General features: G+C 38.1%; 1 protein-coding gene and 1 long non-coding RNA gene across 3 annotated transcripts in view; one reads left to right on the top strand and one right to left on the bottom strand.

Moving 5' to 3' along the window:
• Positions 1-17,869, bottom strand: part of LOC139948283 (uncharacterized) — a 57,292-nt gene that overhangs the window by 16,631 nt on the left and 22,792 nt on the right. The gene's annotated exons all lie outside the window — the stretch shown is intronic.
• On the top strand, positions 4,263-16,069 carry LOC139948221 (uncharacterized). The gene is made up of 2 exons (XM_071946307.1): positions 4,263-4,450; positions 14,544-16,069. The coding sequence occupies exon 2, from the start codon at positions 14,552-14,554 to the stop codon at positions 14,906-14,908; it is 357 nt and encodes a 118-aa protein (XP_071802408.1). The 5' UTR covers positions 4,263-4,450; positions 14,544-14,551; the 3' UTR covers positions 14,909-16,069.

The following is a 17,869-nucleotide window of genomic DNA, read 5'->3' as shown; positions in this document are numbered from 1 at the left end:
GGCGTGTGGTCGTCCTTGGCCTGGTGCCAAGTTCCTGGGTATACACATGCTTTACAGAGGGAGCCTGCTGTAGCGCCACAGTACTCCCTAGATCGGTAACAAATTATCCACAACTATGACATCATCCTAATGGTATGCAACATGGTATGCAATAAAATTCACGACATTGCAAAACAAATCGCACTCGTGTGCGCACATATTCACGATTTGGTTCACGAAATTGCATACGTGTGCGCACATATTCACGATTTGGTTCACGAGATTGCATACGTGTGCGCACATATTCGCGATTTGTTTCACGACATTGCATACGTGTGCGCACATATTCGCGAATTGTTTCACGACATTGCATACGTGTGCGCACATATTCGCGAATTGTTTCACGATATTGTATACGTGTGCGCATATATTCGCGATTTGTTTCACGACATTGCATACGTGTGCGCACACGTTTGCGTTATGCGATGTCCCTTCGGGGCCACCATACTATACCTCTCTTTATACAGATACAGGTCAACACGTTCACCTGATGTAACAAGCTGCCTAACACAACTATCAAATCCATTTATAACAACTATCGGGTTGCACACTTTGCTGTGTTAGCACTTGTTGTTCTATCTGACTTACCTTTATTAGTACGAACTTGATCAATAAATCAATGACGTGAATATCTGACCTTGTACCCGAGTGAGGGATCAGAAAAACAAAAACCCCGTACAAGGATCAGTATGTTTTAATGCACGAGGCTCGAATGAGCAAACGCTAATTGCAAATTGTTACACGACACCGATTTTGGCGCCCTTTTTTCCGCGCCAATTCACTGTCGACCCTAAGTAATCCGTTGTGATTGATTTGTTTCAACATGAGTTCGCCAGCGAGACATTAGTGTGTAAATTGCTGAAACGGTTTGTGCGAAATCTGGACGGGAATCTGGAGCGAGGCAACGTCAACTTCTCATGTAAAGCTATTAAGTAGTTGACAAATATTACACTCGGATTTGGTATGAATTGCTTTTAGACCGAGATGGGGAAAGAGGGCAGAGGATGCATGACTTAATCAGAAGTAAAAATACAAACTGTGAATCAACATGAATTGAAGAGGATATGGAATGGATTTGAAGGATGCAACACACCGTGTTTTTTTTTATCGAGGCCATAAGATTTGGCTTCTTAAAACCTGCGTCAGAAGTTGCAAAACGGTAATCTGGGAAACTGCGGAAGTTAAAATCGCCGGTAAAGTCAAAGACGGATTTTCTAGTTTTCCCTCCTAGTTTTTATTACAATGGGATCGTTCCATCTTCACTTATTGTGGCCTTCACTTAAGTTTCGCAAGACATTTCTAACCAAATTTGTTTATCTTTTAAGCTTTATGGAAGTGTTTTATGGGAGGAAAGCTCATTGAACTGTTGAGCTCATCATGAAGTGACTCGGGCGGAACTCGAACCAACCACCTTCTGGCGATGTGATAGCTCTGGGATGTCCCTATAACAAAACATTCAGGATCCCATCGTTTTCTATCTTCTAGATAGATTTACAATATTTAAGTGTTAAATGTTTGTGTATCTTTTGGTTTTTGTCAACGAATGCTGGATTATAAGCAAAATTATAGAGAACAATAATTAATGAAAGTTTCAGTTTATTGCAGTGTCTACTTGCTGAGAAAACCAGGAAAATTGAATAAACAAAAGTTCGTCTTCACAAGGACATATTTATATACCAAAGTATGTTGACATCTCCTAATTGATGTCTAATCAACGGGGGGGGGGGGGGGGGGGGCATAAATTTACCTTCTTTTAATACAACAACCGAAAAACAATATGTCGGGGTAATTACCAAAATACAACCCTACCTTTTATGTTTTGGAAATAAGCTACATATTGGCATATATAATCATGGTTAAAAACTGTTTTATGTCCACCTTCAACTTCAGTGCGCATAATTTCATAAAGTGGAAATGAAATGTGACTTCGGTTTAGCTATTATCCATAGTGAAAATGAATTGTGATCTTTGCATCAATCAATTTGGTGTTCTCGAAACTGTGCAACTAAGTTTGCATCAAAAGATATTTGTGATATCGCAAATAATTTGCAAAGATATTTGCGATGTGCGATGTCCCTTCAGGGCCACCATAATCGCTGGCAGTGAAGATGGAATACAGTAACGGTACCGAGTTGAGAAAACCATTAATTTGTTAATTAATAATTAAGTGTTAATCCGTTAGGGTTTATAACACTAGAGTGTACATCAAGGCTGAAGTACTAATTGCTCATCGATTACTACAGACACTTAATTATTTCAGCCGTTCGTTACCAGTTTTACACCCTGAGAATGCATTGTTATTCTGCTATGCTTTTCCATTGAATAGAGATAAGTTATGACAAAGATGATTTGCACATGACGTCATTGACAACCATCTTCGATGACAACAAAAATGGAAAAAAAGTGAACGTGTGTACGCGCCTGATTCTCAGCCAATGTCAGACTTTCAAGCATGCACATTCATCAACGATGGCGGCCAATAAACGTTGTCCATGCTGCCTCCATCTTGGTCATGTTCCTCGTATTAAATAACAATAATAAATATTAATAATCATTTTGCAAATAGGATCCAGACTATTTCGTTCTTCCAGCCTCGGTTTGGTTACAATGAGAGAAGTTCAAGATGGCTGCACCATGATATAGGTCTTTTTACAAGCCAGGGGTCCAGATAAGTTGAGAAAAAAGTCTGTGACTGTGTTTAAAGTCTTGAATCAATATAAGGTACACCGTTTGTAATTCTGACCCAACTTCGGTGACCGACATGTTAACTATGAATTAAACTAATACAAACGGTTAGTGATGTTGACAAAACTGTCGTGACTGTGTTTACTATCTTTGAATCAATATATGATGTACAACATTTTTGTACTGTGACAGAAATATTGACTTGCTCTTTCAATATACACACGCTATTCAAAGATAATTACATTTCAGTTGAACTGTGAAATTTTGTTTTGTGGGAAATTAGAAATAGCACAGAATAGAATTGCAAATGTTTTGTATGTAATTATCCCACTCAGTTATTTGAACCGGCCTCATTCGTCTTTGTTATCATTTCGAAGGGGGTATGTTTGTCTTAATCAACGATACACATTGATTAGATGCAGAAGGAGTTGAAACGATTTCTAAATTACCTTGAAGTTAAGCCGCATGTATATTGACAGCTTAAATAATGGAAGGGGGATTTACAAACTAAACATTTCTTCAAGAGCTTCTAGTTTCTGAAAGGGGACCTTTCTTCGATAAATGAAGTTTCTTGAGCAGCAATTGTGCAGGAGAATCTATCAATAGACTTAAAGGTACTGTCACGATAGGAAACTACTCAATATAGTTATTAGCATAAAACCTTACTTGGTAACGAACACTGGGGCGCTGTTGATAGTATTAAACGTTGTGATAAACGGTTCCCTCTGAATTAGTGTAGTTTCTGAGAAAGAAGTAATATTTCATTAAAATATTGGAAATGAATTCGAGGCCTCAGCAGCTGAGGTCTCGAATCCAAGCATCTCAAAGCACACAAGCTGTGCGACAAGGGTATTTGTTCTTCCTTTATTCTTTCGCAACTTCGACGACCAACTGATTTCAAATTTTCATAGATTTCTTATTTTATGCATATTAGGTTCCCCAAGTGAGAAGACTGGTCTTTGACAATATTACCAAAGTTGTCCAGGGGTCGACTTCACAAAGCGTTAAGACTAGTGTTTTTTTCGAGTTAGGACTAGCAACTAGTTCTAACTTAGGACTATAGACATACATTTTAATGTCTCATAGGACTATAATTATTTGTGAAATCGACCACTGTTCTTTGAAAGCACAGAGAAAAAAAAAAGCACAGAGAGAAACTACTAAATTAAACTAGCAATTGTTCACTTTCAAAAACAACTGCTGCGAATTATCAGTTTAATCTGATTTATAAATCTTCCCTTACATATGTCATATCTCAGACAAGTCTTTAAACCTCAGAAATGTGTCATCTGTAATGTCAGTATAGGATGCGCAAAGGCGACGTGGGCGTACAGGGTACACTAGACTCGTCCACAGTCGCTTGGCAGAATACAGCCACCCTTAACTTAACCATTTCGATACAGGAAAAAAAGCATAAACCGCGTCAGATCCTCATAGACACCCTCTTTAATCTATTGCAAGAAATAATAATCTACAGAAGGACTTGTTTAAGTCTATGGACGTCCCTGGTTTAAAATAACGGTCGTGAGTCCTGGTGGGTTTATAGTTTGGAGGAAGGGTGCTTCGATAGTCAGTTGTCTCTAGTGATCAAAACAACGTGAACCTTCAGTCTACACGAACACCTTGACGAACACCAAACCAAAGCTCATTTCTCTCTTCAGTCCAGACTCTCCAAAGATTGAGTTCAACTTGCAAGCAAGGTGGGATTTAATCAACGTCAAAACAGGTAAGTCTCTAGTGTTTACGAGATCACAGTCCCAATGGAAAGGCAGTCATCAAGCTTGATTCTAACGTCAACTTGGGATTGGGCCGCACTTTGTAAACACAATACACATGTTGACATTAAGTGCTATCGTAGATTATCTCTATACTTGCTTGAACCAATATTTTGCACAATATTCCTGCCTTATTTGGAGTAAAACCGTAAGTATCCGATTGATGCAGGCTTTAGTAAAATAAACAATGGATAATTCATCAGCTTCTACTTAAAAACAAACCAACCGAGGCAATACATAAATAAATAAATAGCAAAGGGCTGGGTTTTCGTTAGAATAATATATTATGATGAAAAATTTCAAAAAACAAGATTTAGTTTAAGATATTGAGATTATGAAGTGTTAACAAAGTAGTAAAGTGGATCTGAATATATGTTACTGTCGTTTCTTGAAAGAAAATTGTACATTTCAAACAGTCTTGTCTTTGTGATTTGTTTTTTCTACCTGAACACCATCTCAAGAATGTTGGCTTAAAACTAAATAGAAGGCTCCAATCTCGAAATTATTCATTGAAAATATGCACTGCCTCTCGTACCAAAAGAAAATGAAATTATATCCAAGCATATCTCGCACTTTCCAGAAGTGGATTTGTTTCTTGATTTATCCTGATTTCTTGAGGGGTTTGGAGCACTTTGAGCTGTTTCTGTATTCAGCACTGAATCTGTCTTAGTAGATGCCTTCACCTTCCAGTCATGCTAAACCACTTTAGAATATTGATCAATTACAACAATCCGAATAAATAAGGAATACCGGGAGTGAATATTCTTAATATAGTCTAAAGGTGAAACGATACGAGATGGATTGTTATAGTTAGTACTAGTTTTAACTTTTAGTGTAGGGCTGCCATACCACCAGATTGGGGTCAATACTCATGCATTCACGTCAAATGAAGTCCCCCACCCCATTTACTGTATGCACGTTTTGTTAATTTTAAAGGCAGTTAGACACTATTGGTAATTACTCAAAAGAATTACCAGCATAAAAAAAACCTCACTTGGTTTAAAAGAGTAATGGGGAGAGGTTGATAGTATATTCATAGTTATCTCGCAAATCCGACTACCAATCGAGCTCAAATTTTCACAGGTTTTTTTTATGCATATGTTGAGATACACCAAGTGAGAAGACTGGTCTATGACATTTACCAACAGTATCCAGTGTCGTTAAACACTAAATAAATTTGTACACTATGTGGGTTAGAAATAAACAGAAATGCCACAACTAATAATGAAGAAGATAGATTTAAGAAATGGAAAATAGACTTGCATTTAGATAATCTAGCTTTGATGTTATTCTAAAACTCAATTCTGATCTTATACATGATAATCATTGGTATAGTTTTCAATGGTTGTGCTCACTTTAAGTTTTTTAACCATTTCAAGTTTTCGGTTTGTAATGTGTGTTTTTTTTTTAGACACTAGACACTATTGGTACTTGTCAAAAACCAGTCTTCCCACTTGGTGTATCTCAACATATGCACAAAATAACAAACCTGTGAAAATTTGAGCTCAATTGGTCGTCGGAGTTGCGAGATAATAATGAAAGAAAAAACACCCTTGTCACGAGAAGTTGTGTGCGTTTAGACTGTTGATTTCGAGACCTCAAATTCTAAACTTGAGGTCTCGAAATTAAATTCGTAGAAAATTACTTCTTTCTCGAAAACTATGTCACTTCAGAGGGAGCCGTTACCCACAATGTTTTATACCATCAACCTCTCCCCGTTACTCGTCACCAAGTACGTTTTTATGCTAATAATTATTTTGAGTAATTACCAATAGTGTCCACTGCCTTTAGGAGCTACTTGAAGTCCAACCAGATTCAATATTGACTTTCATTCTGTAGTTTGAAAATCATGATTATTTGAGACGGAAGTTATACTGGTACAATGACGTTGACAACTTCTATTCTTCGATAAATTCATATCTCACTGTTATATAAACTCTAAAAAAAACTCCCAACTCAGAATTGAATTTAAAAAGTAAAACATATTGAATTTAGGATTTTGATTAAATTCTGGGTTAATTTGACCCATTTTCCGTCTCGCACTGACTCAGAAATGGGGGCAGGGCCACATTTGACCGGAATCCAGGTCAATTCTGACCGGAAGTTTTTAGTGTGTAGTGTTTCACGATCAATCCATTGACATTAAAAACAACGAGCTCAACACTTACAGATATTCCTAATTCAAACTAACAGCACAGCAAAGTGTCCTGACCACGCAACTATCCATCACAAGGATGTGACACACAACACCCTAAAATAAAAACATTGTCCAATAAGGAAGCTTTGAGTGATGCGTTTTATAGAGCGTGGTTATGGCAGGTGTCATGGAAACAGTCGACTCGATCACTCCCAATATTAAGTTAAAAATGGACAAAGTTTTAGATGGCATTTTTTGTAGTCATTCTAAGTTACAAGCTATCTATAAATCAAATCCAAGAATGTTTATTGTACGGAGATTGACGTTTTTAATTTCACAACAAATGTTGAAAACTTACATCGAGGATAAAGAGTACAACTGCCATTACCCTTATACAGCGATGTGGAGTGGGTAAAACCAAATTAATGTACAATTTGAAAATGGCAAATACTGCCATCGTGCGAGCTACAATGATAAATGACTTGTATTAAAAACATTACCTTATCTGACATGGGTTAAATTGAAAGTGATTAATTAATGGACCATTACGTCTAAAAGCGCCCTAAATATCAACCAAGCGTACACACGATGACGTCATACACTACAATGTACGCAAAGAATACGTAATTTCATTTTGAAGCCATTAAACACTTTCGGAACAGAAAAAAAGTTCACAGATTTACAAATAACTTACAGGGTTTACAGAAGGTAATGGTATAAGACTTCTCTTGATTATATTATTTCATGAAAAGCTTTACTTTTTGAGAAAACATTAAAACAATTATCAATTCTCGATATCGAGAATTACCGGTTGAATTTAAACACATGTCATGACACGGCGAAACGTGCGGAAACAATGGCAGGTTTTCCCGTTATTTTCTCCTGACTCCGATGACCGATTGAACCTAAATTTTCAAAGGTTTGTTATTTGTGATACACGAAGTGTGGGCCTTTGGAAAATACTGCTACCGAAAGTGTCCAGTGGCTTTAAAAATACATCTTTTTTATATTAAGAATAATATGAGCAACTCATGACGGAATTCTCAACGAATACCGATTGTCACCTACCGCAATATTCTCCTTATCGTGATCCAAAATGATTATTAGAGAGCCAATACGATGACAGATTGTCTGATTAAGATCCATCAGTAAATGATGTTCTGCATGAAAGATATACAAGGATAGCCTGAAATACTCCCACTTCTGCTAAGAAAGGGCCAAAAGGATTGTTCCGTCAAATTAATATAGAAACAAAGGTTGCCTGCCCCCGCCGGTGGAGAGACGTCATGATAAATTGACACGTCTATTTTGACACTTAACCACGGGGGTCATAATATTTGTTATCATTGCAGTGGAAATCTTAGGATTTGACGTTGAAACCGTCGAAGTGGGGCATGAAGGGCTTTCCCCGCTCGGTATAGTTTGATGCTTGTTCTTATCTATCTTACACCTTTGACAAGTTCCTGTTTGCAAAATGAACAATGGATTGGAGTTAAAAGGCTGCTCGCAGTTGAGCAAATCCTCATAGCAACTCGGGCAAAATTCTTAACTGAACGTATAAGTCCATCTAATATATATTGAACTTGCATAAAGAATAATCACCCCCCCCCCCACATATACACCGAGGTGTGTTAGCACTGTATACTCAGTACTGTCCACAGTTCTCTGAGCAAAATCACAGGCACTCAGGTGGGATTCGAACCCACGACCTTTGTAATTCTAGAGCAGTGTCATACCAACTAGGCTACAGAGATTGCCCGGTGGCTACAGAGGCGTTTGAAATCCTATGTTTTTAGCAGCGAAATGCAACCGTTACGATTTAACAGATGTTAAATTAGCATCGGGTATAAAAACTATTATTTTGTTTTGTTTTCCCATATGACATTTCAAACCTGATTCACTTAAAGTTTGACTCGAGTTGAGTCACTAAATAAAAGGATGTGTCTAGTAACACCACTACTTGTTCAAGTTTTGTTTCTATGCATTTGTAGCAATGTCTGGTTGGAGTTAGATTCCTGACTCCCAATGACATTTCAATCCTGATCCACTTCAAGTCTGACCCGCGTTGACTCACTAATTTAAAGAATGTGTCCAAATTACATTACTACCTGTTCAAGTTCTGATTCTATGCATTTTTGGAATGTCTGGTTGGAGTTAAATCCCTGACTCCCAATGACATTTCAATCCTGATCCACTTAAAGTCTGACCCGCGTTGAGTCACCTATTTAAAGAATGTGTCTAAGTAACATCACTACCTGTTCAAGTTCTGGTTCTATGCATTTTTTGGAATGTCTGGTTGAAGTTAAATCCCTGACTCGCAATGACATTTCAATCATTTATCACGTCAAGTCTGACTCGAGTTGAGTTACTAAATTACAGAATGTGTCTAACAACATCACTGCCTTTTCAAGTTCTGATTCTAAGCAATTATAGCAATTTCTGGTTGGAGTTAAGTCCCTGACTCACAATGACATTTCAAAGCTGACCCACGTCAAGTCTGACTCGAGTTGAGTCACTAAATAAGAGAATGTGTCTAATAACACCACTACTTTTTCAAGTTCTGATTCTATGCATTTATAGCAAGGTCTGTTGGAGTTAAATCCCTGACTCGCAATTACATTTCAATCCTGATCCACTTCAAGTCTGACTCGAGTTGAGTCACTAAATAAGAGAATGTGTCTAATAACACCACTACTTTTTCAAGTTCTGATTCTATGCATTTATAGCAGGTCTGTTGGAGTTAAATCCTTGACTCGCGATGACATTTCAATTATGATCCTGCGAAAACACACTGAGATGATTGCAATACATGACTAAAGATCCTTTCGTGCATGACAAGTCCCCAGGTGTTGGCAATACAATCGCTCACGCCAAGGCTACTCGAAATCCCGTATCAGGAAGGATCTAACTTTCATTCAATACATCACTTATCTTTCTTCAGTTTGGCTGATGATTGAATTTTTTATCAACAAATTCAAGCTCAATACTTAAAAAAAAACCAAGCAGCTTGAAGCCCGAGGTCGCACGGAAAGATTTGAAACAAACTTGATTTATTTGACATTAGCAGGAAGCTATGATGCCTGTATGTATTGTTAGAGAATGATTAATATGGCAATTGAACGTGACAAGCCGCAAGATACCATAATAACCTTAGAGACGAGCAGGACAAAGACTTCACAATCCCACAGTCTCCTCAGTTGTCACGTGTCGGATCTAAAAACAATGGAGATCTCTCTTAAGTCACGGGTCCAACCAGAGAAGACCAACAAAGAAGCAGAAATACTAAACACATTTGTATTGTTAGTTTCCCGTAACATTTGCGTCTGTCACCTATAACACAGCTTGGAGACTGTGAAGGTATCGCATTCACTTTTGACATCTATAAAGGCTTTGCATTGATTGATTGTTACATCCATACCAAGCCAAACGCGAAGCTGAATTCCTAGCTAGTAATTCTCTCGCCAAAGGACTCTAGATTATGTTAAAGCAGCGCCTTTCTGAGTTTCTACATCTAGTCATAGTGGAGTTAGTTAGTAATCGGTCGCGATAACTTCTAAGTCCTACTATAATTAGTTCGTATAATATCACAGTCCCACAGCGAGATGGGGATTCATCTTTCATTGCATCTTGTTGCCTCATGGAGCATGCAATGAGAAGAAACAAATCTTCAAGATGGATTTGTCAACTATACTCTTAGTGAATCATAAACAGGCAACCTTGGTTATCCAATAATTAATGCAGTTTGTGGAATAAGTTCTTTTATAAAGTTATTCATGCTTTACTTGCCAGCGATGAGAAACTGCGTTTGTTGAAAGGGCAGTAACATTTAGGGTAGTTGAAATGAAGTAGAGTGAACTGGAAACATCGACAAGGGGGACGAGGCAGAATACAGATATCAAAGTAAACTTATTATTTCGAAAACATTGTAATGAAAATACAAAACCAAAGTAAACATTTTATGCAAAGGATTGATAAATCCGAGGCTCAGTTATTTATTCATTGATTTATTATAGAGTTCACGAACTAAATCTGCGCTGCAAAATTCATTCAAGATATGACAAATATTTACCGGAAGTTTTTATTTGCAGTTATTGTATACACCGACATGATATTGTTGTTTTAAAAAATTACCATAAAAGTCATGACATAGTTTTTATGACAACAATAAAAAACAATCAGACATCCGATTGGTAAAATATAATTGTAATCAAAGACCACGCATTCACAACGACACGGTGAAACAATCATTATGTTGTAAGAAAATTATATGGCTGAGTTCGGGCGGTGTGTTCTTGTCCGAGTGGGCTGTTCTCACGCCCGAACGATGAGAACATGACCCGAGAATGATTCACTCGGAACAAGATCACACACCACCTTTCATCGGGGGTTTCGAGAACAACACTTTACAAAATGGCAGCACAACATCAAGAGAATAAGTAAATTGGATGCAAAATGACTCCCAAATAGATTTTAAAGTTAATATTGATAAGTTGAAAGTAAATAGTCGTCCCAAAGAAAATAATGAAAGTGTGGTCTCTTTTCTACTGTCGGGTTTCCAACTGTTAAAAAACATCCTATTTAACTGACGAACCACGTTGTCACATGACCAGTACCGAACCTCTTTTCGTGGCGCTTTTATCACATCGTTTGAGCGGATGAAACAAGAACAGCGATCCGTCTTGTTCTCGAGCATCCAAGAACACACCGCCCGAACTCGGCCTATGACTCGTTGGACACAACCAGATATAGGTATAACAAATCTAATCTTGACTTAAAAGATTCGTTTTTACAAATCCGATGTAGATGGTAACCCATAAACGTATTTATAACGCGCCTTTTCCAAAGGATACAAAGCGCCAATTATGTTTTACTGCAAGGTGAGTGGGACGAAGATTTTGAAATTATGAGACCTTATCCTTAGCACACCATGTATGGGTTGACATGGTGCTACGGCGCATACAGCAGCCACAGCCACAGCCAGGAACACCGGAACCAACCCCTTCTCTTCTCGATAAGTGCATGCACTGGGTTCTTTTACATGCGTTACACAACACATGGGACCAACGGCTTTACGTCCCATCCGGATGACGAAGCAATGGTTAAGTGTCTTATGCTGAAGGACACAAGTGTCACGGCTGGGGATTCGAACCCACACTCTGCTGATCAGAAACACCAGAGTTTGAATTCGGTGCTCTTAACCGCTCGGCCACGACACTTCCATGTGTCTTTACATGTCGTATTTGGTAATAAATGCTACTTACATATTGTTTTAGTAGTTACATCGACATAATTCTGGATTTGTTAAAACGAACATTTGAATTCATGACCAGCATTCCAGATGAACTTATGTATAATGGCAAATCTAATCTGTCTCTCCTTTTAGTTAGAATTATAAGTAAGGTTCGCTGACTATTTTTCGTAGACAATTCGGGGCCGCTCATTTAAAAACAAATGTACAAGTCAGTAAAAAAACGAAGTCACTCTTGAAATTTGAATCAGGCACGTCTTTCAATGATAGCCCAAGTTAAACAAGAAAAAAGCAATTTCGTCTGAAGATGGCGCGGTACTATATCCTTCGCGTCTGCACGTGTGCGTGGTAATACGAAACAGTAATTACGGCACCAAGAAAAAGAGGAAAACAAAACAAAATAAAAAGCAAAAAGAAAATCTCACCTTACGTGAAAATCACCAAATCAACTTGCCCTATTAGATTGTTTTCTATTTGGGCGACTGCGACTACATCAAGTAAATAATAATGGTGCCGCTGGTTATTTGAAAAAACTCTTTCATCTAACTCTGATGGTATCAATGGTTTCGATGACGAGTTTATTCAAAGGCAATCTCGCGGGATTTCAAGGCAGTGCTAGCAATCCGTGTCGCGTCAAATAAACTTGGTGTTTTTTCGCGGAATGGTAATCTTTTGAGAGCATTTTTTGAAATCACTTGGTCGGTTTATTTAAACTATTTGCAAATATATCGATAAAGTGCTCTTGTAGGCAGTGGATACTATTGGTAATTACTCACAATAATAATTGTTAGCATAAAAACTTACTTGGTAACATCGATGGAGAGCTGTCGATGTTGTAAAACACTGTGAGGAACGGCTCCCTCTGAAGTAACGTAGTTTTTGGCTCCCTCTGAAGTAACGTAGTTTTTTAGAGAGAAATAATTTCTCATTTTTTTCAGTAATAAATTTGAATTCAGATCTCACACGTGAGGTCTCGTTGTTTATTTGGTACTTTCCCGAGTTCTGTGAAAACAAACACAGATATGTGATACTCGGGCGGGATTCAAACCCACGACCTTTGCGATTCTAGAGCAGTGTCTTACCAACTAGACCGCCTGGATTGCTCGGTGAGAGGCAGTTAAAATCCTATGTTTTGGCAGCGGTACTGTAACGATTTCATAGATATAAACTTGCAACGGGAGTAAAGAGTATTCAATTTTGGTTTTACCCATAATTTTTATGGCTTATTTTGAACACTTAAATGGACATTCTACGCTCACAGCATACCACTATAGACACAGTGAACATGCTGTCCATTAATGTATTGGTCCTAATATGCAAAATCAATTAAAGGAAACATACACGTTTGGTATCTACTCAAAACAAATATTAACTTAAAAACTGACTTGGTAACGAGCATTGGAGAGCTATTGATAGTATAAAACATTGTGGGAAACGACTCCCTCTGAAGTAATGTAGTTTTGAGAAAGAGGCAATTCTCACTAAAATATTAAAAAACTTCTAACTTAAAGTCTTTTATTCCCATCTGAAAGCACACAAATTGTCCAACAGGGTGTTTTTTTTCTTTCATAATTTTCTCGCAACTGCGATGACCAAATGAGCCCAAATTTTCACAGGCTTGTTATTTTATGCTTATGATGGGATACACCAAGTGAGAACACTGGTCTATGACAATTACCAAACGTGTACCTTCCCGTTAAGTATGTCTGTCCTAGTTATATAAAAAGGTGAACAGTTTTGTTCCCTCTTCTATAACCTCTGGTTCATAACATCGACTTAAAATAATGTGTAATTGCCTGTTTGTAATATTATGGGAAGTTGGAAAAGGTGGCGGTTTGAAAAGCCATCTTTACGTGAGAAAGCATAAAGTCAAGTTGATAGTAACTGGCACTGCGTTCATGAATATGGACAGCCAAATGAAGTCATCGAACTATGTATCAACGAACTGCGTTATGCAATCAAAGTTTATCTCCAATTAATGTCCACTCCTTTTTAACCTCGTAAAGAACGTTCAAACACGTTGTCTAGCAGGGGTCGATTTCACAAAGAGCTATCTTAACTGCAAATCAGTCGTAGTTTTTAAGTAAAGTGTGATGTCACAATACAAATCACTGAATGGCGGTACTGACAATTTGTCTTAAAGGAACACGTTGCCTTGGATCGGTCGAGTTGGTATTTGAAAAGCGTTTGTAACCGTTTTTTATAAAATGCATAGGTATGGGTAGAAAGAATACAGGTAGTACGGGTAATACGGGTAGAACACAATGATCCAGCCAAACATGCCTCGAAATTGCACGGTTTTCCTTTTACCTCGTCGACTAACACGGTCGGCCATTTATGGGAGTCAAACTTTTTACTCCCATAAATGACCGACCGTGTTAGTTCGCACAGTAAAAGGAAAACCACGCAATTTCGAGGCAAACTTGTGTAGATCATTGTATTCTACTTTTAAAACATCTTCCCAACCATATGCAATTTATAAAAAACGGTTACAAACGCTTTTTATAGACCAACTCGTCCGATCCAAGGCAACGTTTCCTTTAAACGATGAATTTGATTTCTTTGTGAAATCAAGTCTAGGACCTTCATCTCCTCAAACCTTGTCGAGTCATCCCAAATACTTAAACAGTCTTTCCTCGTTTCTATTTGTCCCATACAGAGATAATCATGCAGAACTACATCCTCTCCATCGCCCTGGTGGTCGCCATGTTGGCACTCCTCGCCACGCCCACAACCTCTGATGAAGCCCTCAACGGCGACATGGAAATGGACGACGAGGCAATGCAGACACTGAAAGACCTTATAGAGCAGTCGGGGAAACGAGTAGAGCGCTCATGGCGTAAACCATGCCAGGACAACTCCTGCATCCAGTCTGGGAATCGAGGTTGGAAGAGGACTGGACAAGCCGCCCGGGATCCTATCTCAGTCAACCAACGTGGTAGCCCCTTCAGTATGGACAACTTTAAGTGTGTTGGTGAAAGCTGCAGCAGAGGCTGGAAGCGAACCCCAGAACAGAAGCGTTAAGTAACCATCCAAAATGAGGCGGAAACCAGATCACTAGTCTAGAGAATATAATTTCAACGTGGACAATAATTTAAGATCTAATAATTTTCAGTTTGTAGAAATGAGTCAATATTTTGTACGTGCAATACAAATCGTCAATTAGTCGGGTTTTATTTATCATTGACTTAAAAACAAAAAATCTGGTATTATTAAAAATGTCATTTTTAAAGTTCACGTCAGATAGTTTTAAATATATTAACAGTTATAACATTGTTTTAAAAGGGACAAACGGTTTCTCTTTTCTTTTTAAATAACAGTTGGACAGATAAGCCGTTTGATACACCTGTTCTTTGGACTTTACGGTATATTTGTTTTATTGAAGGCAGCAAGAGCCAGTTTTCCTTTAGAAAGAAATGCTGCAACTTTCCTTTTGGCTTATGCAACACAGTATAAGATGCAAGTAGAGCGATGCTAACATCAATTCCAACAAACAGAGCAAATAAGTATTCTTAACATTTATATCAGGGCCCAATTTTATAGAGCTGCTTGAAATTTTGCTTAAGCGAAAAAATCCTTGCTTAGTAAAATTAGATTACCGGCCAAGACTCCGCTCAATTGTTATGCTAAGTAAACAACAGCTAAATACCAGTCACAGGGAATGTATATGTCATGAAATTGTGGCCAGTAACATGTGTAAAATAAGCAAGCCATTTTCGTGGTTAAGCAAATATTTTGCTTAAGCAGCTCTATGAAATTGGCCCCAGAGAGGAAGAATGTATATGAAATATTTGACCCTTTAAGCTTCTTGTTATAGAAAAGTTTTAGCAGTGTAAGGATGTGTCAGATCTTCAGAGACACTAAAGTATCTCCGGATTCAATCAAGCAAGTCACTTTGGTATCAGGGGTTTAAATTAATAGACATCCTATGGCACCAAGTGCGACCTCAACAATGCAACCCAACTAATCCTCCATTTCTCGTGAGATCTCGTGAGTTGTTATTCTTCCATCACTGCTTTTATAAAAGTTGTCAGCTTACGAGGTGCCTGTGGCACAATGGGTACTTAGACGGTGTATGGGGAGGTTTTCCATGTATATAGAAAACTTAGCTGTGATAAACATTGTGTTATGGTTTGATTAAACACGATCAAGTATCCCTTTCAAATATCATCAAAATGTGTATTTTGCTGTTGGGTATGTATCATGAGGGATGTCATGATGGTGTAGCTTGTTTTCAATCAGGCGAGAAGGGAATTGAATAGAGTAGAAATGACAGGTGTAGCGAGCTAGCGGTACCAAACCTCCTCTCCAATTTCACATTTATTTTATAAGGATGACAATGAAGCCGCGAAAGTTAGAAATAGAAACGGGACAAAGATTGGCTTAAAAGCTTAAAGACACTGGACACTATTGGTAAATGTCAAAGACCAGTCTTTTCACTTGGTGTATCTCAACTCATGCATAAAATAATGAACCTGTGAACATTTGAGCTCAATTGGTCGTCGAAGTTGGGAGATAATAATGAACGAAAAAACACCCTTGTCACACGAAGTTGTGTGCGTTTAGATGGTTGATTTCAACACCTCAAATTCTAAATCTGAGGTCTCGAAATCAAATTCGTGGAAAATTACTTCTTTCTGGAAAACTTTGTCACTTCAGAGGGAGCCGTTTCTCACAATGTTTTATACTATCAACCTCTCCCCATTAATCGTTACCAAGTTGGGTTTTATGCCAATAATTATTTTGAGTAATTACCAATAGTGTCCACTGCCTTTAAGAGTTATTCAGTTAAGTGCGGGAAAATACAGAGGCATTATAAACTCGATTTATAGGTATTACACAGGATTGGTAATGACACAAAAACCATTGTTTAAATCTAGTCTGAAAGCTTATACTGATTATGAAGTTCGAAGAATTTTTCGGTGAAATATTTCCCTCTAAAATGAAGTCATATTCGTACAAACTATACCTGAAAAAAAACCGAAACTGCTGATTTCGGTTGTGATAACCAAAAATACAGACAATTACATGTATATGAGTTTTATGCAAGTTTTCTACATGGACTCATAACGAATCAAACGATTTTTCACAGGTTTGTGGTTTCATGTAGGTGTCTATATGGTTGATCACACAACATGACAATGTGTAGGACTATTTGTCAGACAAATCCTGAATAGTACCTTTAACGACAGGCTCCAGTGCACAAGACAACACACGAACGAACCACAGTAATCAAACCAAAAACAGTATAGGCCCACAGTAAAAGACAGGATTCGAACCACAATCACTTGGACAAACTAAAACCCAACTTAACGGCAAGCCCCAGTTCAAGACGCAGGATTCGAACCACAAATCATAGGACTAGGGAAAAACTAAAACTCAATCTAACGGCAGGACCCAGTTCATGACAGGATTCGAACCACAATCAATTGGACAAACTGAAACTTAACCTAACGGCAAGCTCCAGTTCAAGACGCAGGATTCGAACCACAAATCATAGGACTAGGAAAAAAATAAAACTCAATCTAACGGCAAGAACAAGTTCAGGACAGGATTCGAACCACTGGAACTAACTCAATAGTATACAAATATTGACTGCTTCGAGTGCTATGGTTAAAACTATGACTCCCGAGGTGATCCCCGGAGCGTTCTATTTTCCCGAGGCGAAGCCGAGGGAAAATAGAACGCTCCGGGGATCACCGAGGGAGTCATAGTTTTTAACCATTGCACGAGTAAAAGCAGTCAATATTTGTTTTATAACACCCCAAACATTTCTAAATACTGTACTATTATTATTAAGTTACAGACTAACTCAATAGTATACAAATATTGACTGCTTCGAGTGCTATGGTTAAAACTATGACTCCCGAGGTGATCCCCGGAGCGTTCTATTTTCCCGAGGCGAAGCCGAGGGAAAATAGAACGCTCCGGGGATCACCGAGGGAGTCATAGTTTTTAACCATTGCACGAGTAAAAGCAGTCAAT

Source organism: Asterias amurensis, chromosome 15, assembly GCF_032118995.1.
Source record: "Asterias amurensis chromosome 15, ASM3211899v1".
Taxonomy (NCBI): domain Eukaryota; kingdom Metazoa; phylum Echinodermata; class Asteroidea; order Forcipulatida; family Asteriidae; genus Asterias; species Asterias amurensis.
This window is presented reverse-complemented; position numbering and strand designations above follow the sequence as displayed.

What these genes read in the sequence shown, in the direction of transcription:
- LOC139948221 (XM_071946307.1), top strand. Translation starts at nt 14,552, where the DNA reads ATGCAGAACTACATCCTCTCCATCGCCCTGGTGGTCGCCATGTTGGCA.